Here is a 23,809-nt window from a genome sequence, read left to right on the forward strand (position 1 = left end):
CGTGCAAAAGATTGGAAAATTGAAAATGTTCTAGATGTTTTAAAAGAATTTAGGTGTTATATATATACTGAGATAATAGAAAACATAAATACGACGATGGTCTTATGAAACTGATCCACCTTATTCACATCCTCTTTTCGAAGCTTCTTCGTTGGCAGGAAGCATTGTATTTGTGTCTTCGATCAGTTGCTGGTGCTGTATCAGTGAATGTGGGATCCATATATACTGGAACAAGACAATTATATTTTTGGATTTTTAGGGAATTTAATGGAGGAATTCTGGTAGCTTCGATAAATGCAAAATGCAGGAATAAAAGAGAGCAACATTAGTGGCTGATTCGAGGATGCTAACCTCCAAAATAGAATGTAATCACTGCTCAAGTATCAATTGAACATCCACTATGTTAAGTTTGATTAATCAAATTCTATCATGATCGATCGGATAGTCTATCAATCATATTATTCTATATTGATCGATCAGACTACTACATTAGGATCAATCGGACATTCGATCGAACGTTCTCTGTGTCAAGTCTGATCGATCGAACTCTATCATGGTTAATCAGGCTAATGCAATAGGTTCGATCGAATGTTTTATCGATTGGAGTAATACATTTAATTAGATCGATCAGATCTTATATCGATCATATAATTCTGTCATGATTGATCGAACTAATGCAATAGGATTAATTGCACATTAGATCGAACATTTACTGTGTCAAGTTTGATTGATCGAATTCTATCATGATCGATCAGACTACTACACTAGGATCGATTGGACGTTCGATCGAACTCTATCATGGTTAATCAGACTACACTACAAGAAATTCGCTCATTAGCGTCGACCCTTAGTGGACGCTAAAAGTCCAAAAGTCGACGCTAATGAGTATTAGCGTCGACTATTGGACGCTAATAAGTTGACGTTGATAGACCGACGCAGATGCTCATCTGCCGATCTTCAGCGTCGACATAAGGGTCGACGCTGATGATCGTCTTTTAGCGTCGACATAATACTATTCTCAGTCGACGCTAAAACTTATACCACATTTATGATAAGTCGATGCTGATGTTGTTGTCGACGCTAATAGTCTATCATCAGCGTCAACCACTGTGGACGCTAATAACCTAAAAAAATATTTTTAATACTACATTAGCATCGACATGTCGACGCTAATAACCTAAAAAAAAAAATTAAATAGCTTATTAGCGTCAACTCTGTCGACGCTAGAAGCTAAAAAATAAAAAATTAAATTCCCTATTAGGGTCGACTTAGTCGACACTAATAACATTAAAAAAATTAAATTAATTAAATATCCATTAGCATCGACTAAGTCGACGCTAATACTCTAAAAATTAAAAAATATATATATATATATATATATATATATATTCTCAAGAAGCCCAGCAATGTTAACCTACAGGCAGTAATATTTTTCATATTAAACTAGCTTATTAAACTACAGCATCAATAAATAGATAATTAATGAAGATGATGCTTTCATAATTGATATTGTAAGCACACAGCTACTACATATCTTGCCACATAAGATACATGAATGACCAACCTAATTTGGAGATAAGAATCCAACATTTAGAGAGTTATTTTCATTTAAGCTTGTAGAAGTTTGGATAAGCTAGTGTGACTTTTGGAAGAGGTTTCAACAAACAACAATGACTTTAAATGGGAAGCTGCTAGTTGCTATATATCAAAATAATGTTCCAAATCTTGTCCCATTACTTTAGTAATGTTTTCTATTGTGGGTCTCTTTGACTAAAAAAAAAACAATATATCAAAACAAACTTAAACTCTTGTTAAGATTGCATTCAAACCTTACATTCTCCAATTCATCAAAGTACTTGAGCTTACTATGAAGTGCTTCTACAAATTCAATCAGTCTTTGCTTCTCTATGACCTGCAACAAGAACAGAAAAGTGAGACAACAAGTCAACTATTTTAAACAAAGGTTACTACCTCTAGTATTTCAAATTCAATCAGTCTTTGCTCATGTTTTTTGTTGAACCTCCAGAGAGTGCAGCAAAACTATCAAAAGATTTGTTGTGAAGTGACATTAAGATAGGAAATGGGAGAAAAACACACCAGCCGGTCACACGCATCATGAAGAGTTTTTGACTTTTGTCTTTGTAGCTACTGTCTGGTGCTCCAGCTGTAGTCCATCAAAGCAGTGTAGGGTGTCACCCACCTGCTCAAAAGGGAACTCAGACATTGTATAACCATGTGCTAAGCATTGTTATTGCTTAAATCCAAGCAAGACTTGTAGGCCTTTACTTAAATTGCATTGGCCTTTATTTTTAGGAAATCATAAAGTTTAGGGTTAAATACTTCTACGGTCCCTGAGTTTTAGCAACTTTATTTTTTAGTCCCTGAGTTTTAATTCACATCACAGATGATACATCAGTTTTGGAAAATGACCAAATTAGTACCTCGGTTAACTTCTCCGTCCAAAAACTAACGGTCCGCCACGTGTCAACCTCAGAAGTTGACACGTGGCACTATATAAAAATTAAAAAATAAAAATAAAAAATCTTTAAAAATTAAAAAAAATTAAAAAAATTAAAAAATTAAAAAAAAAAAAAAAAAAAAAAAAAAAAAAAAAGGTGGCTCAGCCACCCCCTTGGCCACCCCCATGGTGGCCAAGAGCCACTCCCTTTTTTTTATTTTTTAATTAATTTTTAAAGATTTTTTTTAATTTTTAATTTTTTTATATAGTGCCACGTGTCAACTTCTGAGGTTGACACGTGGCGGAGCGTTAGTTTTTGGACGGAGAAGTTAACCGAGGTACTAATTTGGTCATTTTTCAAAACTGATGTATCATCTGTGATGCGAATTAAAACTCGGGAACTAAAAAATAAAGTTGCTAAAACTCAGGGACTAAAAAGGTATTTAACCCTAAAGTTTAACATCAAGGCCAGACATTCAATTGAATCATATCAGGAAGTATTTGACTTCAAGATAGTAGAAGGAGAACATAACAAATGGAAAAGTAATACCCACAAAATAAAATTATACTGTCATTCGTTGCTTGTTTCTATGGAGTCGCCTTTCAAATTCATCTTTTAGCCATTTAAACCTTTAGACAAGCTGAATTTCAAGTACAGATGATGACATCTATAGCTTGTTTCCTGGTGTCATTGAAATTCCTAGATATGCTTCTTGAAAAAGTACTCTTCTCACTAGTTTCATTGATATCTAATCAATAACTGTGACACTTTATGGTGTTATAGATGACATAGCAATATAAAACCTGCACTTATATCAACATATTTTGGGGATTATAAACTGGAGGTATCCTCCAATGAACATCAAATGAGGTAAACTAACGTAACACTTAATCATGACACTGCTAAAAAAAATAGTGAATGGTCCAGTCATTAAAAAGGTAGCATCAACATCACGTGAAACAACAAAAAATTATATAGTAGATTAGAAAATTATTTTATCTTATAATGCTTCCCACCTCACCAATGTGTGTCAATAATTAATTTAAGATAATTTTTGTTAATGCTGAATTTCATTTCAGCTTTATCAGACAGGACATGGATAAAAGGGCAAAAACACAATGTTAGGGAAATTATCCACTCAGAAAGGTTGTGGGCCACCAGGCCCATGACCAGCCCACAATTAAAGCCCTAAATGATAATAAGTCAAGCCATCAGGTTTGTTGTCAATTCTCAGCCTATAAATAGACATTTATAACAGGTATAACCCTAGACTCAATGATCTTAAACATATGGTCTCTCTAAAAATCACAATCAATATTTTCTGACTTAAGCATCGGAGGGGGATCGTCGGCATCCCCCGACGCAGTGTTTATGTTCTTATTTTGCAGATCATGAAAAACAGGACAAATCATCAGGCAATACGTCACTATGCTGGAAACTGTATCAACAGTTTGGCGCCGTCTGTGGGAATCGATGAATCGTTTCTTGCAAAAAAAAATAAATCTGGAATGGTGACTTGCGATCACATCTACGCCTTCATCAAAGATTTGCACCCACACACCACGACGTCACGTGGCTGTAAATTTCTTTCGGCAAAAACGTGGAACAACACGCAAACCAGGAGACGCACAGCTATAGATCCAAATTCGACAAGAATCATCCCCACTGCACCACCACGCCATTTACATTCGACGATACCGAATCGGTATTGGCAGACAGCTGATTTATGTTCATCTTCATCAAAAAAAAAAAAAACTTTCTGTACTAGTCTTTCCCAGTTACAAGAATCGGGGGTCCAGGATAAGTTTGTGCTCGAGACATACAAGAGCGCCAAAAACTTTGTTCACCCTCCGTTGTGCAGATCCACGATGGTCTATCTCGAATTTACGTTCAATCATGTTGGATCGAGGGTGGTTTTCGCCACGTACGCAGATAGACAGTTGTAAGTTTCTATTTGTTCAAACACAAACCGCCAGATCCATGATTTCCAAGATGTCTTCAATCTCTGAAAAAAAAAAAAAAAAAATGCTTCCACTGCCTCTACGTGGACGAGACCCATCTCACGTGGTCCGCGATTTGCGCCTCGCTTCAGACCTCCACCACCGGGTCGTGGCCCGCCAGGAGCGGGATCTTCAGCAACAAGCCTATCACACAGAACCCTCCTCTCCAAAAACCACGGGACCCAGGTCCTCGTCCAGGTCGTAAGGCTCAACGCTCTAGTGGGCTTGAAACGGATGGGCCAAAAAGGATCCAGTTATGCTGGGTCAGACTCGTCAAAGTCCTGTCTAGGCCTTAAAAAAAAAAAAAAAAAAAAAAAAAAACGTCGACCTTCTCTGTTCCTTGGTCATCGGTGAGTACAGGTAGTCCTTCTTCCAATCGGTTTCCCGGGATCTCAGATCGGTCTCTCCCAGAGGATTGTCCGAAGCTCGGATTTCCTCTCCAAATGCCCTTGGCGAAGGTGGGTTCACCCTCTTGGGCAGGAGCTTGAGGCATGACGCAGTCACTCTGGGCTCACGAGCCCAGAGATACAGTATCTGATGAACCGTTCCCTCTTTGGCAGATAAGTGCTTTGCTATTTCCTTTTTCTTTTACATAGATAAAGACAAAAACAGGAGCATGGTGTTCAAATCTTCTTTCTAGCTCTTGTTTCTCTTTCTAAAAAGAAGTAAAGGGATGTGGAATAGAAGACCATGTCAGGTCACGTGTCAAAGGCACAAAGAAAGCTAATGAAATCTTGATTTATGAGTGTTATCAACTTTCACGTAAGATATTTTTGTACTTTTACGTAAGATACCTTTTGATGATAAAAAAAAAATACATAGAAAAAGAAGAAGGCTCTTTAAGGCATCAATGGCCCATAAGCTTTCGTTGCTTTCACAATGGATATATGACTTTGAATCTATACATATATGTTAATTGTCGACTAGTCATAGTTACTGTCATTGTCATTATGCATGAGATATATATTGAAGAGCCTCTGGTCGGTAGCTTGATCAATCAACTGATTGATATTTCAGCCCCTACTACTTCACTATACCACAATGATCAGGCTATTGATGGCTTATGCTTGAAATTGAATGATATTTTTTCTACCCTCTCAAGGATTCTGGGCTTCTGGAAAGGTAAAAAGGCTGCAGCAATTGAAGATCTTGTTGTTGAAAGATACGTCTTTGCACTTTGTTGGGATTACCCTACCATGGCCACTGCATCAGACAAGCTGCTTCCATTGTGTACTGGCCCCCAAGATCTGGACTTCTCTGATATGGTGCAGTTTTTCTTCTTCGCCCACTCATTTTTAGGGCAATGTGGCGCCTTTGGTGAGGGCACTAACTTCCCTAGACTAGTAATTGGCCTGCTGGAGCAATTGTCTACTGTGCCCATACTAGAAGAAATCGAGGAACTAGATTTTTGCAGACCCATCAGAAAGCTTTCCTAGCTATATATGCTTGATAACAGCCTGAACAGTGCTAATATGTTCTCACCTCTATTGCTTCTCAAGCATTCTGGATTTGACAAATGTGTTTAGGATGAACTCCTTGAAAAGAATTGGACCAATTCTTTGCAGCTGGTTCCTGTTCTTGATCTCTTATTGAAGTTGGACGCTATTGTTGATAAAAGAGCTGTAGGAATTTTATCCGGGGCCTATTGGGAGTCTATGTTGCACGATTTTCCCTTTAATCTACATAGTCCCAGTGGAATCCTTCTTTCTTGTGTTCTTAGCATAAGAGGGATCATTTACATACTAGATGGGCTGATCAGAATAAAAGATGCAAGAGGAAATATCCTCCTGGAGACTGAGCTACTTGAAGCCTTGCAAATTCACTGGAAGTAGTACCACTCCTGCTCGTGGTTCTAGTAATTTTCAATCCTTCGTTTCCTGCAAATAAGCTGCCGCTTTGGTTGCAATCTTAGCCAAGGGTGCATCCCGAGCCGAGGATCCGATCCAAGCTAAGGATCCAATCTAAGTCGATGGTCCAATTCAAGGACTCAATTCAAGGTTCTCTCTCGAAGAGCTCCATGCCAAGCTCACCTTCTCCCAGGGGCACATTTCAAGGGTCTCTTCCAAGGAGCCCCAACACACAACTTCATCAGAATATCGAGATAAGTTCACTCTTTGCGTTTTCATTTATGCTAGTCTACTCACAACACTTGATAACTCAAGAAACACGATTTTTAGCAATTCTTTGTCACAGAGAAGCATCAAATTTTGAGACAGTCAAATGTATCTTGATCGGAGACATTAAAAATTGGCTTCTCAACGCAACACAAAAAATGATAGCACATCATTACTTATTTTAGCATACACGAAAATGAAGCAACATGAAATAGAAGGCTTCAAAAACTTTTATACTCAGCCACACTTTGTTCTTTCGACAGTTCAACATCAAAATCCTAAAACATTCATACTTAGCTAAAAATCAGCTAAGTATAAATGTTGGGGGGTACCAACCCGATGAAATAAAAACATGATTGAAATAGAAGACTATATCAAGTCGCATGATTGAGGATCTCAGTGCAATTTTACATATTTTTTCGCACTAATAAATCGCTAATTGCTAGACTTTGTTACATATATGCATACATATGTGCCTTTAAGATGCATGTGAGACTAATATTTCAGGCCAAAGGTCTTTATCAAGCGAGACCAGAAAATTCTGAAAAAATGCCCGCTCGTGAGCAAAACATGGCCAGGCAACTTCACCATACCCGGAATATTCTTTAGAAGAGAGGGCATCATCGCTAATTTCGCTCTACCACGGTTCTCAGCTTCTCCACAGCCTTTTTGAATTCTATGTCGCAACGATGGGGGCTACATCACCCCGAGCTTGCACAACACACAAAGGAGCTTTAATGTTGCCTCGTTCGATGAAAGCCTCACGAGAATCAATGGTCACTCAAAGCATCTATTCCAAACTTATGTTTTTGATCTGTTTGTCTTCTGGTGATGTGCCGATACAGGAACTCCATTGAAAATCTCAAGAGGAGAAAAAGACAAAAGTCTCGTCATGCCTCGAGTAGACTCAACATGACTCGAGCACCAAAGACTCGTGCCCCCGAGCAAAGGTCTCGGCCTACCTCGAGCACACATAAGCCTCGGCATGCATTGAGCGCAAAAGCCTCGACAATCCTGAGCAAAAGCCTCTGTACGTCCGAGCACGAGGCCGAGCAACCGTAAGCCTCGGGCCACCATAAGCCCAGAGTAGTCGTATGCCTCGGGCCATCAAATCAACTCAAACCAGATCAACTCAAAATGCTGTCTCCCTCGGTTTGAAACACAACCGGCTTGGGAAGACACACCCGGTCATGTCCCTGGGTAGCACGGGGGGTGACCCGGTTCAACTCAGACCAGATCAAATCAACTCAAACCAGATCAACTCAAAATGCTGTCTCCCTCGGTTTGAAACACAACCGGCTTGGGAAGACACACCCGGTCATGTCCCTGGGTAGCACGGGGGGTGACCCGGTTCAACTCAGACCAGATCAAATCAACTCAAACCAGATCAACTCAAAATGCTGTCTCCCTCGGTTTGAAACACAACCGGCTTGGGAAGACACACCCGGTCATGTCCCTGGGTAGCACGGGGGGTGACCCGGTTCAACTCAGACCAGATCAAATCAACTCAAACTAGATCAACTCAAAGTGTTGTCTCCCTCGGTTTGAAACACAACCGGCTCGGAACACACACCCGGTCATGTCCCTCGGTAGCACGGGGGGTGACCCGGTTCAACTCAAACCAGATCAACTCAAAGTGGTGTCTCCCTCGGTTTGAAACACAACCGGCTCGGAACACACACCCGGTCATGTCCCTCGGTAGCACGGGGGGTGACCCAGTTCAACTCAAACGAGATCAACTCAAAGTGTTGTCTCCCTCGATTTGAAATACAACCAAGTCACTCTGATTATCCCCTTCGGTAATAATTCACATACAACCGGTTTGAAAGGCCGGCCACATGCATGAGCCACCTTCCCGGGATTGGAAGGTAACTCGGTCAAATCAAATAATTAACACCCTCAGAAATAACTCAGATAAATCTGAAATTTGTCTCAATTACCGGGGGGGTAGCTCAGTATTAAACATAACATCTCATTGAAGTCCAGAGTTCATTTCATTAACAAAAACAATTCTTAACAAAAATGGACTCTTGTCTGAGTCCCTATCTTTGGCCATCGCCTTCTCTTTATCTTCTTGAACAGGTATCAACATCGCCAACAAGTGTCTCTCCCCGAGAGAGTCATCGGTATGAACTTCAGAAACAACTTCCCGAGCTAGGGCCTCGGTCGGTTACTTGGCAGTCCCCATTTGTGGCACACGACTCATAAGAGATGCAGCCAAATGAGGTTTGAAAAATTATTCAAAGTTTACCAAAATTCAAAAACAAAATTGCAAAAGGGAACTCCCAGATGAGTCTCCATCCCCGGATGCATGCTCGGACTCTACTATGCCAGATGCACGCTCGGATTCCGTGACCGAAAGAATTGCTTTCTTCCTAGTTATGGCATGTTCCTTTTCCTGATCAGCTTTCTCCCAAGCAGTCTTAACAGCAGCTATATCCCTTCGTAGCCCGGCAACCCGAACTCGAGACGAACAACATCAAAACCCAAGGAACAAGAATTTCATCAAAGAGAAGCATTCACTTCACAAGTTGTCCAATTCTTCTTCTCGATTGCCCCCAATGATATCAGTTAGGGGCCCAGAAGTCAAGGGCTCAGGAACGAGTTTACCACGCCAAGAGTTAAGGGCCTGCTTCCCTACACCGGAATATCCGAGAAGAACTCTCGACCTAGTTGGTGAGTTCAGATGCCACTTCATTAGGTATATTGACCGTGAAGGAACTCCTTCGAAATCTCTTATGTCGACCTTCAGCACTCTATTGCAGCTGGATTACAGCTTGCTTCCCTGCCACAGTTTGCTCCTTCTCAGCCTTAGCGGCCTACAACTATGCAGCTAGCACTATCTTCCGAGTTTGAGATACATTAAGCTCCGTAAAAGACACTATTTATCTTTTTGGGAATCAGTCAATTCAGTCAACACCCATTAAGTCATCCAAAACTCGATCTAATGTTACCTTAGAATTGCATACCCGAGCCTCAAATGCATCAGGCTGTTTCCAGCTCTCTGTGAGCTCTGCAACCAAGTTATCTTTGGCTTCGGATTCTTCAGCAAGCTGAGATAGTCCCGAAACATGTGCCGCGTGCTAGGCATTCTGACAACCATGGTCTCAACATGCACCTAATGACTGACATTGCATCCTCAGTATTGATGGACAAAAGAGACGCCAGTCGCCAGTACAAAGAAGATTCCCGATGCCCGACTAGTTGGACAAGTCAACCATGGGAATCAGGGGGTAACTGTTAGGGAAATTATCCACTCAGAAAGGTTGTGGGCCACCAGGCCCATGACCAGCCCACAATTAAAGCCCTAAATGATAATAAGTCAAGCCATCAGGTTTGTTGTCAATTCTCAGCCTATAAATAGACATTTATAACAGGTATAACCCTAGACTCAATGATCTTAAACATATGGTCTCTCTAAAAATCACAATCAATATTTTCTGACTTAAGCATCGGAGGGGGATCGTCGGCATCCCCCGACGCAGTGTTTATGTTCTTATTTTGCAGATCATGAAAAACAGGACAAATCATCAGGCAATACGTCACTATGCTGGAAACTGTATCAACACACAATATTATTTTAAAGAACGTATTAGTTGAGCAAATAATTTGCTTAAAGTATGTTTGGTCCTGTGATTTGGTGGATTAAAAATGTATTTTTAAACAAAATTGCATAAAATCTCATTTAAAACTGTATTTTTTAAAAAAAAAAATTACAAACCAAAGCTTACCCTAAGCTTTGACTGTCTGTCTCTCAAAAATCTTTACAATCAGGTCCATATTTAAGTAAATATGATTTTTAAACTATTTTTTTATAGGATTTCCATTAATTAAAGCAGACTATCAAACAAGTAGTAAAAAAGTACTCTATGAAGTCGCCTTTCAAATTCATCTTTTAGCCCATTTAAACCTTTAGACAAGCTGAATTTTAAGTACAGATGATGACATCTAAAACTTTTTTCCTGGTGTCATTGAAATTCCTAGATATGCTTCTTAAAAAAGTACTCTTCTCACTAGTTTCATTGATATCTAATCAAAAACTGTGACACTTTTTGGTGTTATAGATGACATAGCAATATAAAACCTGCACTTGTATCAACATATTTTGGGGATTATAAACTGGAGGTATCCCCCAATGAACATCAAATAAGGTAAATTTACCACCATAGGTGCATCATGTTTAGAAAGTCTAGAAAGCTTATAGCCATTGATCCTATTCCACAGTTTTAGAAAGTTCGTGCAATTAACATTACTGATGTCAAATTGAGTGAACCTAAGAAAATTAATCCAAAGACGAGAATATTAAGGGTCCCTTGTTCTACCTCTGTATGATTTGGTCCTTTTTTTTTTTTCATCAAGATTAACTTTTTATTCTAAATTAACACTTGCGTAACTACCCATGTGCAGGTGCATAGATAAAGAGATGAATATAACTAGAATATGCATAGCAGAATTTCAGTACATATAGCATATGTACCAAAAGAGCATGAATAAATCGAACATCAGAATGCCTAATGCTGACACAGTATGTGGAACTATTAATGCAAACAAAGATCATATATATGACACCTGATAAATTTTAGGCCAGAAATTGATAGGGTAAGAAGGAATACATCTTGTTCAAGTGCCATGTGCTGTTCATGCAATGCTTGCTTCCTTCTCTCTAAGCTTACTTGTAAAATTGCATTTCCTCTAGCCTATAAATAATTGTGGACAATCATGTTAGTAACCCGAACACTCTGATTAACTCTAGAATGGTTTCAGCAAGAGCAATGTTACCTCCTTTGCGATCCTGTGTTGCAAGTCGTTTTTGGCAATCTCAAGCCTCTGAATACCAAGCCTACTAACAATAGAGCAAATCAATTTTTTACACAGACGAGATTACCTATATAGTAATCACAAACAAAGAGTGGACGGTTGCTGCAGCTTTTTTTTTTTATTAAAAAAAAAAAAAAAAAAAAAAAAAAAAAAAAAAAAAAAAAAAAAACCTTGTTGCCGAAACAACTTTTCAAGTTATAAAAATAACTTATATTATTTTTACTTGTTTTTGAGTTTAATAGTATTGTTCTATAAATTATGCAGGTCTATAGTTTCGTAAAGGTAGCATAGCTGTACAATGCCGGAAGCCATGGCATGGACATTAAAGGACCGGCAAATGGTTCCAAAAACAAGTGAGTGAGGTGAAGATTTCCCTACGTTTTGTTTCCCCCAAGAAAAGAAAAAAAGCTTATTTGATTTCTAATAGTTTTCTTTTCTTTTCATCTTTACTATCCTCAGGATAATGGCATTCTGTTCCAACCCGCCAGTGAATTTCTTCCAATGATCGACGAGGTTTGTTTTCTTTATTGAACATATATATATATATATACATTGGATGAATACAAACCACAAGATTATATTCAAACTCATTTTTAAACATGAATTTTCAGGTTTACAAACAATTGGTGGAGAAAATGAAATCAACTCCAGGGGCTAAAGTGGAGAACAACAAGTTCTGTGTTTCTGTTCATTATCGCTGTGTTGAGGAGAAGGTATTCCAATTTCCGACAATCACAATCACTACTACTGTTTTCTTACTGTTTACGTACACCTTAATGTATACTTTTGTGTATTTATTTCAAACATGAAAAAAAAAAAAAAAAAAAAAAAAAAAAAAAAAAAGACTGACAGTGCATGAAAAAATAAAAAATGCAAAAATGGAGTGAAGTGGCCCAACAGGTTAAATCAGTACTAAAAGACTACCCAAAACTATGGCTTACCCAAGGAAGAAAGGTATATATATTTTTCCTAAATATCTTTTATTTTATGAAAATTTATTTAATCTGGCTCACTAATTTCGATATGGTTTGTATATAATACATGAATTTCTTATGCTATGTCTATCGATAATTGGGGGCAACTGGTTTCGCTTCTCCAAATGAACCGACAGTTTATTCTGTTTAGGGAGACCGAGTTTTTCTCTAGAATCTGAATAATTATAACTAAGTTCATCTATTTCATCCAAAGACGGTGACACAAAATCTGAAGTTGAATTCGTTCGAAGGAGAAATATCAGAAGGAAAACCCCTAACAATGTGATGAAAACTACAGAGACAAGAGACGACGCAAGGCCGCAACTTTGAAATTGGGTTTCTTGTTAGTAGCCATAAAACTAAGTCACTAACAAAATACAAAGTGCCAAAGAGGTTTCAACGATTGTACAATAACAGCATCATTAACTTCAGAGCTCAGAGAAATAATTAAATAAAACCCGCCTAAATTCTCCAATGAGGAAAAACCAAAACTTGATTATAAACTAGTGTCACTAAATAGAAAACCTCAAAAAATATGGCTTCAGTCAATCAAACCCAAAATCGAAACCAAGCTACCTCGAACAAATTGAATCCTAAATCCTAGATCGAAAGGGAAGAAATCCACACCTGCGGGGGGTTCGATGGAGGCGAGTTGGGGAGAGCTTGCTGCGTACGTAGAGGATGCTAGTGGTACGATGCGGCTTACTGGAGGATTTCGTGGCGTCAGAGATTGAGAAACAGAACGAGAGAAGCGTGAGAGACAGACGTGATATTAGCTAGGGCAGTGGAGGATTCCTAAAGTGAGATATTAGAGAAAAAAATTGATTTTGTGCGAAAAAAAAAGTATAGAATGTTGTGCGAAAAATTGTAGTGCCAAAACACCCGCCTAATTTTTTTTTTATGATGTAAACTTATCAGCGTCGACAAACAGAAGTTGACGCTGATACTCGTAGTATCAGCGTTGACCTCTACAAGTCGACGCTAATGGTATTTTTTATATTTTTTTAATTTATGCCATTTAAAAATTGTTTAAACTTATTAATTTTTTAAAATAAATAAATATATATATATATATATATATGCCAGTTATGGAAGGAATTCTTGCCTTGATTCGGCGCACGTGTAAGGAATGAAACAGGTGTCTTTTGTGCTGCAAATCACGTGTAGAGCTGCTGGACTTCTTTTGGAAAGATATGGTGGGCTGCCAGCATTCGGTGCTTTAGCGAAAATGGGAGAGATCGATGTCTGGTTCATTCACGTGCCTAAATTTTAGGCTTGCTGCTTTTCTTTCATTAAAGAAATCTTGCCTTTTAATGTGTGGTGCCCAGATCACGTGGTACGCAAAAGACAACATGCACAGTTGTAAAGAAAAGATCTGGCGCATGACATGTCTTTTTCAAAAGATATATATATATATATATATATATATATATATATCTTCCAATTGGTTTCTCTTTGTTTTCCATTTATTTGCAATTATACAAAAAAGATCTCATTTTTAATCAAAGACATGCAAAACTCTAAAATACTAAAACTAACAAAAAAAATATTAAAAAATAACAAAGCTAAAAGTTTAACACATGCAAATTAAGAGATCCAAATATACAATATTTGACGCTCATCACGATGCACAAGGATGAATTAGATATTCGATCATTCACTGTGTCAAGTTTGATTAATCAAATTCTATTATGATTGATCGGATGGTCTATCAATCATATTATTCTATATTGATCGATCAGACTACTACACTAGGATCGATCGGACATTCGATCGAACGTTCTATGTGTCAAGTCTGATCGATCGAACTCTATCATGATTAATCAGACTAATGCAATAGGTTCAATCAGATGTTTTATCGATTGGAGTAATACACTTGGATCGATCAGATCTTATATCGATCCTATGATCCTGTCATGATCGATCGAACTAATGCAATAGGATTAATCGCACGTTAGATTGAACATTCAGTGTGTCAAATTTAATTGATCGAATTATATCATGATCGATCAGACTATTACACTAGAATCGATTGGACGTTCGATCGAACGTTCACTGTGTCAAGTCTGATCGATCGAACTTTATCATGATTAATCAGACTAATGCAATAGGTTCGATCGGATGTTTGATCAATTGGAGTAATACAAGTTTGATTGATCAAACATTCGTATCATAATAAATCGGACCGATGCACTAGGATGAATTAGATATTCGATCAAACCTTCAATTGTGTCAAGTTTGATCGATCATTTGGTTGTTTCACGATCAATTTGACTAATGCAATATGATCGATCGATTAATCTTATCATGATTGATCATACTAGAGCTCGAGCCAATCCGGGTTACTCGACAAGTTTCTGCTCAACTAGAGCTCGAGCTAGGTTTTAAATTTTTCAATGTGTGATCACAGAGTTCAAGCCCGAGTTTGTGAACAACCTCTATATATTTTTATTAATAACATAAATATATAATATGTAACTATATATTTTATAATATAATATAATAATTTATATATTATGGGTTTATACAAACATAATATATAATATATATACTAAATATAATTTTTAAAAATGGCTCCAATTGGAGTTGTTTAAACAAAAAAAAAAAAAAAAAAAAAGGCTCCATTTTGAACTATTTTGATAAAATGGCTCCATTTTGAACCGTTTTAGGAAAATAGCTCAAAATCTAGTTAGAGCTGTTTTTCGGGAAAAAAAAAAAAAGGCGATTGTTGGCCCACTCTCAAATCTCTTGCTTGCGGTAATGTTTAAAACCCAAACTTCTAAAGCCATTTGGCTCTCTCTCTCTCTCTCTTTTAATTTAACCTTGTAGTACAGTTAAAAACCTAGGCTTCTCTTTTATATTACTGGCTTTGTGGTAATGTTTCAAAACTAAGCCTGTTTTTTAATTCTTTTTGAACTATAGTTGGCTTTATTTTTGGCCTTTGAGGTACAGTTTGCAACTCGGGCCAACACACACAAAAAAAAAAAAAAAAAAAAAAAAAAAAAAAAAAAAGGATGAAGAAGAAAGGTTTGATGATGATGATTCAAAGCAATAAACAAACTGAAAAAAGTTCCTCCCATAAGTTTGCGGAAGGGTGTTAAAGAATAAAAGAGCTCTCGAATAAAGAGCCGTTGCAGCATATCAAAAATATCTACTTGATTTCCTTTTCAATATATTTCTTTATTTTCCTACCTGATTTTTTCAATATTTTTCACATTAATATTTCATGATTGTGTATCATAATTAATGGGATGTGCTCCCCTCTATTAACTTATATATTTATATCTTTTGTAATAAAAAGTACTCAATAAAATAAGAAACAATGTAATCATTTTCTCTTTTTTGTGTTCTCTTATTCCTTTCTATCTATCTCTTCTATTTTATTTTACATTTTGTTCTTAAGTAATTGTTATTCACTTACTACTGTACACTTAGATTGGAATGTTACACGTGGAATCTTTTTAGTTGTTTGAATTCTTTGCGTATTTTCTGCGTTGGGTGCCCGTGAGTTATTTGATGGAGATGTATGAGAGGAAAAGACAAGCCAAAAAAATAAAAGATTAAAAATATGGGGAACGATACATGTACTTATAATACACAAAGTATTACCACAAAGCGCAATAAGGTAGGGCCCACAATTACAGCAAGTACACTATGAGTATTTTGGGCATTTCCCTAAAAATATATAGGCCAATGATATTTGTATGTTTTTTTATTTTTTATTTTTTAATTTTTTTTATGAGCAATACAGGTAAAAGGGGAGGGGATCGATATTTGTTTGTATATTATGTGTATAATGTGTCTACAAATAACACTTCTCTAAAACATATAAGAGGAACATAATTTGTCCTATTTTCTGTGTGGGGGGTGCCGATGGAGTAATTTTAATAGTATATTAAGTGTCCATCAAGTGTCCATTAAAATGAGGTGACTTTTAAAATCACAATTTGATCAAAATCATATCATTTATTCAATCACATGTTCAATGATAATTTTAAAAAGTACCTCATTTTTTAACGGACACTTGATAGATACTTAATTAATATACATGTAGAATTACTCGTACCAGTGAGTTATTTGATGAAAGAGAGCAACTTGAGTGGTGGCACAAATCCATTCTTTTGTGCCCTCTAATAAGGGAGTGAGAAGTTAGCTTAGAATAACTTTAAAAAAAAAAAAAAAAAAAAAAAAAAAAAAAAAAACCAAAATACCATGCCCGTTTGACAACTCTCATCCCTTCCATTTTTCTTATTTCACTTCTCTCGTCCCCTGGGGGTGGCCCCCCGCCACCCTCGGCACCCTTCGGGGGCGGTGTGCGGCCACCCCGCGAGCCACCCCCAAAGGGGTGGATGTGATAGGTTTCAAAAACTTTATTTTTAAAAAATAAAATAAAAATAAAAAATAAATTTTAGGTTTTTAATTGTTAATATATTAATATTTTTTATTGAAAGTGACACGTGTTGCGTTTTTATTGGTCTGACATGGCAACCTAATGGTTTCTGTTAACTTTGTAGACGGAAAACGACTTCGGGAAATGATTCGTAATTTTAGTTTACCTCAAAGATCCTACAATAATTTTTTATATATTCCACATGAAGTGATTCATAATTTAGGCCAACTCCAAGAATCAATAGTGCAATTATCATTTATCTTTAAATTAACTTGAACAAAAAAATAAGAGAAAAAATAGAGGTCATTTGTTTTGTATCTTTTTCCTTACTTTTTTGTATTTTTTTTACATCCCTATACATAGAGGTCATTTGTTTTGTAAATTCATTAAGACAAATGAATTAAACTTTATTTTGTAAATATAAATTATAAACCGCACCACATAAAATATATTAAAGAAAACAACCGAATAATAAAAGAGGGACGTGGTGAAAGCTTGACCGCGGTCCTAATGCTACATTATTATTGCTGCCATACGACGACAGCCTTGGATATTGGCTACTGTCTCATCTCCGTATATTATGTCTTTCTCAATTATATCGAGACCAATTCTCCAGTGTGAGCATGTGCGCTAGAGCATGTGCTATAGTATAATTGTACAATTTTATATATTTTCCCACCAAACATTAATTATATATGGAGAATATATTCTTTATCATTATATAAGAACTAACAGGCACACCACGAATATTGCAGGAGTTTGAGAGAGAGAGAGAGAGAGAGAGAGAGAGAGAGATGGCTCAGGCAGCTGAAATGGGTAGCAGAGAAAGAAGATGGAGTCTTCAAGGAATGACAGCTCTTGTCACGGGCGGAACAAAAGGAATAGGGTTTGCTCTCTTTGCCTAATTCCCTTTCTATATGTTGAAAGTTTTACATAGATATTCAAAAATCATCAATTAATTCATTTTTTTTGTTTCAAGACCAAACATAGAAAATGTCCATCCTCTGAATTTCTGATCCCACAGTCGTTGGAAAATAAGGATTAAGATCCAGTGTAATACTCGATCATGTCCAACTGCATTACGTACAATATGACAGAAATATGTGAGTGCATGAGTATTAGACAAATGCCCGAACAACTCAGATTCTCACCTGTTATTCGAGCTATCCGATCGAACGCTTGTCTCAATTGGGTTGAATTCTTAGAAGACGAATTTTCTCCTAGACAAATGCCCTACACGTACAATAGTTTCTTATTTTTTTAGGAGAAAATATATCTTATTTTATACGATTTGTAAAGGGATAGTGTTATTAATTATATACATACGTACCTTTTATGCATACTTCTCATCTGTATTGTTAACTATTACTTTTAATTCAAAACCAATGGTATATATAGATGAAAAATGTGCAAAAGAAATATGCAAATGATATTTTTGTCTTAGACGAAATACTCTATCTATAATAGTATCAAAATTTAACTTATTTGCCCGATTCTACTGGAGTAATACTAAATTGAAGATTTACGTCTTTCTTGAGCCTTCTTAAAATTGATGTGGTTTTTAAAATTACCATTAAATGCGTGATAGATCACTATTAATTTTGATCCAATGATAATGTTAAAAGCCACGTCAATTTTAAAAAAATATAAGCTAAGACATGAATCATCTTTATAGCATTACTCATTCTGGCGATATTCCCCGCAAGTGACAGAAGTTCATGTTTTGGGGACGAGAGACATTGTCAATTGAGTGGTAGTTTGAGAGGGTAAATGAACTTTACCCAATGTAATATATTAATTTGTTAATATGCTTGGGGAGAATTTTTTGTTTTTTGTTTGAAAAAAGTATTTTGATTTAACGTAAAGGTGAAAGTTGTCATTGTGTCTTACGTGACGCCATCAATTGTCTTATCTAACTAATAAAACTAATCCACCTTATTTTGTGACGTACCAGGCATGCTATTGTGGAGGAACTCACAGGTTTAGGGGCGACTGTACATACATGCTCTCGGAATGAGCTCGAGCTGAATGAATGTTTAAGTGAATGGAGAAAGAAGGGCTTTCAAGTCACTGGTTCAGTGTGCGATGCATCCTCTCCAACTGAGCGAGAGAAGCTAATAACCGCGGTCTCCTCCCTCTTTAATGGGAAACTCAACATCCTTGTAAGTCTCACCTTTGCTATGTATAATAAGGTTGCGCAAGCACACATTGTACTTTTTCAAGAGTTTTTCTAATTTCTTATTGTTCTGAATATCTGGGTCTAGGTTAACAATGTAGGAACAAACATAATGAAAACGACCACAGAGTACACAGCTGAAAATTTCTCCTTTATCATGGCCACGAATTTCGAATCTGCTTACCATTTTAGCCAACTTTCACATCCTCTTCTGAAAGCTTCATCAGCAGGGAATGTTGTATTTGTGTCTTCAGTTTGTGGTGTTGTATCAGTGAATGTGGGATCCATATATGCAGCAACTAAAGGTACTATTATATATTTATCACTATTATTAGGAGAAATTTTAATTAAATCTCTGAACTTTCATCATTTTTGCAATCTCACCCCTCCCATTAGGATTTTGGGTTCAATCAAACGTTTAAAGATCTTTATAACCTTTATACCCCTATAAACTTTATAAAATTACAAAATTATCCTTAAATTACAATTAAGTTCATATATATATATATAAATGATTGTATTTTGAAAATTTCTCACTCCTCCATCAGGATTTAACGGAAAATGCTAATGCAGGGTGAGATTGCAAATTTTTTAAAGTTCGATACACTAAATTAAGAGTTTTTTAACTTTGGGAGAAAGGAGTAAGATTGTAAAAGTGATGAAAGTTTAGAAAAATTAAGTGAAGTTTCCATTTATTATTATTTGTTATTGTTATTATTATTGATAGATATGAAGGCTGTGCAAGTGTTGATTTTTTGTGCATATATATGAAGGAGCAATGAACCAGCTAACAAGAAGTTTGGCATGCGAGTGGGCAAAAGATAACATAAGGACTAATTGTGTTGCACCATGGTTTATCTGGACCCCCCTTGCTGATCCTGTAAGGACCCGTTTCGCATCCTTGTGCTTTAAATTAATTAAAGGAAAAATTTCACTTAAACCTTTTGAATTTTAATTTTAATTTATTTATTTATTTATTTTTTTGCAATTACTTCCCTAAAGTTTAAAAACTCTCATTATAATGTATTGAACTCCCAATTTTTTTACAATGTCAATCTGTTAGGTTTTTCAACCGAATATAATGGAGAAGAATCAAAATTACAAAAATACCCCCAACTTATTAAAAAAGAAAAAAAAAATTGTAAAGATTCAGGCTTGGTCAGAATTTAATGGAAAAACTTAACGGATGTGTGACATTGTGAAAAATTAAAAGATTGATACACTAAATTGAAAGTTTTTGAACTTTTAAGGGTAATTGCAAAATTGATAGAAGTTCAAGGGGGTTAATTAAGTGAAGTTTTCACTTTTAAGATTTGAGAACTACATATTTCTCCTCATGAATATTGTGGGATCATTGTATTCATATTTATAACAAGTATTACACAACCATTCAACTTCTATTATAATTATGAATAGTTACAACTATTCACCTACTATTTCACTATACATCTTCTAACATTTTGTAGTCAATGTATCATGAGAACTATTCACTTGTCTAGTTATTATTATCTTCAACTATGAATGACTCTTCATTGTCTTCATTGAGATGCTTGTCATTACTAATGTGAGTTGTATCTTTATCATCACTTAAATGATAATGACATTCTTGAAAATAATTATCTTATTAGATTTACTTATTTCTGGCTGTTTTATTTTAATATTGCAGTATCTTGCTAATGAAAACTTCTTGAACTCTGTTATCTCTCGAACACCCATGGGACGCGTTGGAGAGCCAAAAGAAGTATCGTCCTTAGTGGCGTTCCTTTGCCTTCCTGCGGCCTCTTACATAACCGGACAGACTATCTGCGTCGACGGAGGGATGACCGTGAATGGCTTATTGTGCCCATAATTGCATATATGATTCAGAATTAGAGAAAGCAAATGCCAATTTCCCTACTTGCAGACTTTGCAGTATTGCATGATAATAAGGCATCAGTTTGTTTGATCTCTGTGTGCTCTCGTGTAACTTTGTTATAATTATTACAAACTTGTAGCCCCGTTCTATTCATGCGCAGGTTTTTATTAATATTTATATAATGATTTATGAATTTGGTTTTAAGTAATTTTTTTAAAAAAAATTTTTAATTTTTTTTAATTATATGCGTTTTAACTTCTAATTATATGAATTTGGAAGAAGTGATTTTTTTGGTACGTCAACAGCCTTGAATAGAGAATAGCCAAGTCATTCGAATTATTTGTCCTTAGGTAAATAAAGTAGAATACTAAATAGTTTTATAAATTGAAAAATGATACAACTTCTTAGTATGAATTACAAATTAAATAGGCATTATAGTAATCAGATTAAAGATAAATGCTATACATTATATTTTTATGATTTTGTCCTACAATGTTAATCCAGCATACTCAATTAACCTTTTTTTTTTTTTAATAATGACTGTTGACCGATCAAATAGCTGATTAGGCCGGACAGCCACATCAATATATATTGTGGGATAATTGCAAGATAAAAATGTAACTTTTACCATTATTCCAAATTATTTTCCCTCACCTCATTTCTCACGTGATCATACCGGCCTTCTATAAACGACGTCGTTATTTTCCAGCTCATCCATATGAATATTCTTACCTTCTATAAACCCTGTTCATATTATCTTATATATATCTGATCGAAAATTCAATCAAATATATATATAGATTCGTTGAAGACAACTTTTCCTCTTGGCTTCCAAACCTTCATCAACGCCTTCAACGGTACGGTACGTGATCGGCATGCATGCCTCCTGCAAGAATTAATTCATTCTTACTATTATAATTGGGCTTTGTAAATGTGTTACGTTGTTGTTTGTGGTACATGCGAATATGTGAATAATTCTTCATATATAGATGAACCCGTTTCTCTGAGATTACCTATACTGATTTGTCAGCGTTATGATATTATCATCTAATTAAATAAAACATTTACCTAACACTAGTTAGTTTTTAGATTAATGTTTCTTTATCGTGCAAAAGATTGGAAAATTGAAAATGTTCTAGATGTTTTAAAAGAATTTAGGTGTTGTATACTGAGATAATAGAAAACATAAATACGACGATGATCTTATGAAACTGATCCACCTTATTCACATCCTCTTTTCGAAGCTTCTTCGTAGGCAGGAAGCATTGTATTTGTGTCTTCAGTTGCTGGTGCTGTATCAGTGAATGTGGGATCCATATATATTCTGGAACAAGACAATTATATTTTTAGGGAATTTAATGGAGGAATTCTGGTAGCTTCGATAAATGCAAAATGCAGGAATAAAAGAGAGCAACATTAATGGCTGATTCGAGGATGCCAAGCTCCAAAACAGAATGCAATCAATGCCAAAGAGGGGAAATGCTAAAGATCCTCCCTTCATCCTCCCCTTATCACCCTCTTTTCTTTAAAAAAATTGTTTTTTATTATAAAAGGGTGATAAGGGGGATGATGGGAGGATATGTAGAAGCTCTTGCCAAAGAGAGATGCCTAGCTTCTAACAACCCTAGAGACCTTATGCATAGCTTCTTACAAATAAGCCCAACATTGACAACCCTAGAGACCTTGTGGCCCATGAGGGTGGCCCCCAAGCCCCAAAACCCATCAAACAAATTTTTTTCTTTTTTTTCTTTTTTTTTTCTACAATGGGGTGGCCGAATCAGCCAAGGGCCACACCTCTCTTTTTTTCAATTATTTATATTTTTTTTAAAAAAAATTACGTGGCATCTAACGTGGCCAGAAGGACAGATGTCGCGTTAATATGGTACCATGTGGCAATGACGTGGCGGGTCATTAATATTTAGACGGAAAATATAACAGAAGTACCACAGTGGTTTTTACCCCTAAACTCAAGTACCACCTATGAAACAAATGAAAACTCAAATACTAAATTTAAAAAAGCTGAAAAATCAGATACCAATAAGGTATTTAACCCTATTTTTTAAATTGAAAACCTAAAGACTAAATCTAAATCAAATGAAAACTTAGAGACTAAATATGATTTTTCTCAACCTAAAACTCTAAAACCCCAAACCCTAAAACCTAAACCCTTAAACCTCAAACCCTAAACACTAAACACTAAACCCTAAAACTCCAAACCTCAAACCCTAAACCCTAAACCTAAACCTCAAACCCCAATCATTAAGGGTAATGTACTTGTATTACGTTAGAAAAGTAAAATGCATAACGAAATTAAAATATTAATACCTCATTTGTATACTTAATTGTTCCACGTGATTCTCATTGCGTCATTAAAGGATGCGTTCAGATCTGTCAAGTGCGCTAGCTCAGAGGGGCCGTACGTTTCCCCGCTTTAGGCATTGAACTGCCGTTTGCGGCGTCTTCACGGCTTGGTGCGACGTCTACACTGTGTGTGTGTGTGTAAAATGGAGTGGACGAATGTGAAAATGAGAGGAAGAAAAAAAATTTGAGTCTGTTTGTTTTGGGCTTGTGTATGATTTTTAAAACATGAAAGAACTTGGCCCACTTAACATGTGGACCTATTGTGTTTTGCGGGCTGACCCAAATTCAAACCCAGGCCCTCTAGCTACAGAGACCCACAGCCTAACCTTTGGGCCGCAAATACTATTTTTTGAAGCATATATATATATATATATATATATATATATATATATATATATATATATATATATATATATATATATATATATATATATAATTTTGATTAAGTAGGAGTTTGGGTTGGGTTGAATTTATCTTTCTTCCCATGTATAATTTTACGCAAACATTAAGTTAGATATTAATAATTTGACACTTGAGGCGAAAGAGATGATTTGGAAGCTTATCGAATTTTTTTATCTTGGGGCATATTAATAAGTGTTTTTTTAACTTAGATTAACGCAACAAATTTTTTTTGGATGTGTAATATCTTTTTGCATAATTTT

General features: G+C 36.0%; 1 protein-coding gene and 1 long non-coding RNA gene across 3 annotated transcripts; one reads left to right on the top strand and one right to left on the bottom strand.

Annotated features, from left to right (window-relative positions):
- Positions 1 to 1,545: 1,545 nt before the first annotated feature.
- Positions 1,546 to 13,160, bottom strand: LOC133877130 (uncharacterized). Of its 2 annotated transcripts, none has more exons than XR_009901661.1 (5): positions 12,993 to 13,160; positions 11,353 to 11,413; positions 11,187 to 11,270; positions 2,098 to 2,200; positions 1,546 to 1,912 (listed from the first exon to the last, which is right to left on the bottom strand). It is a non-coding gene; the product is annotated as an uncharacterized LOC133877130 (long non-coding RNA). The 2 variants fall into 2 exon arrangements; XR_009901662.1 differs by having other exon boundaries at positions 11,353 to 11,416.
- Positions 13,161 to 17,494: 4,334 nt separating this feature from the next.
- Positions 17,495 to 20,990, top strand: LOC133877902 (tropinone reductase homolog At2g29290-like). Its single transcript, XM_062316354.1, has 5 exons — positions 17,495 to 17,641; positions 18,710 to 18,917; positions 19,020 to 19,236; positions 19,705 to 19,811; positions 20,598 to 20,990. Exons 1-5 carry the CDS (start codon positions 17,550 to 17,552, stop codon positions 20,778 to 20,780), a joined length of 807 nt encoding a protein of 268 aa, XP_062172338.1. The 5' UTR covers positions 17,495 to 17,549; the 3' UTR covers positions 20,781 to 20,990.
- Positions 20,991 to 23,809: the final 2,819 nt, after the last annotated feature.

The sequence above is a fragment of the Alnus glutinosa genome, chromosome 9 (genome assembly GCF_958979055.1).
Source record: "Alnus glutinosa chromosome 9, dhAlnGlut1.1, whole genome shotgun sequence".
NCBI classification, from domain to species: Eukaryota; Viridiplantae; Streptophyta; class Magnoliopsida; order Fagales; family Betulaceae; genus Alnus; species Alnus glutinosa.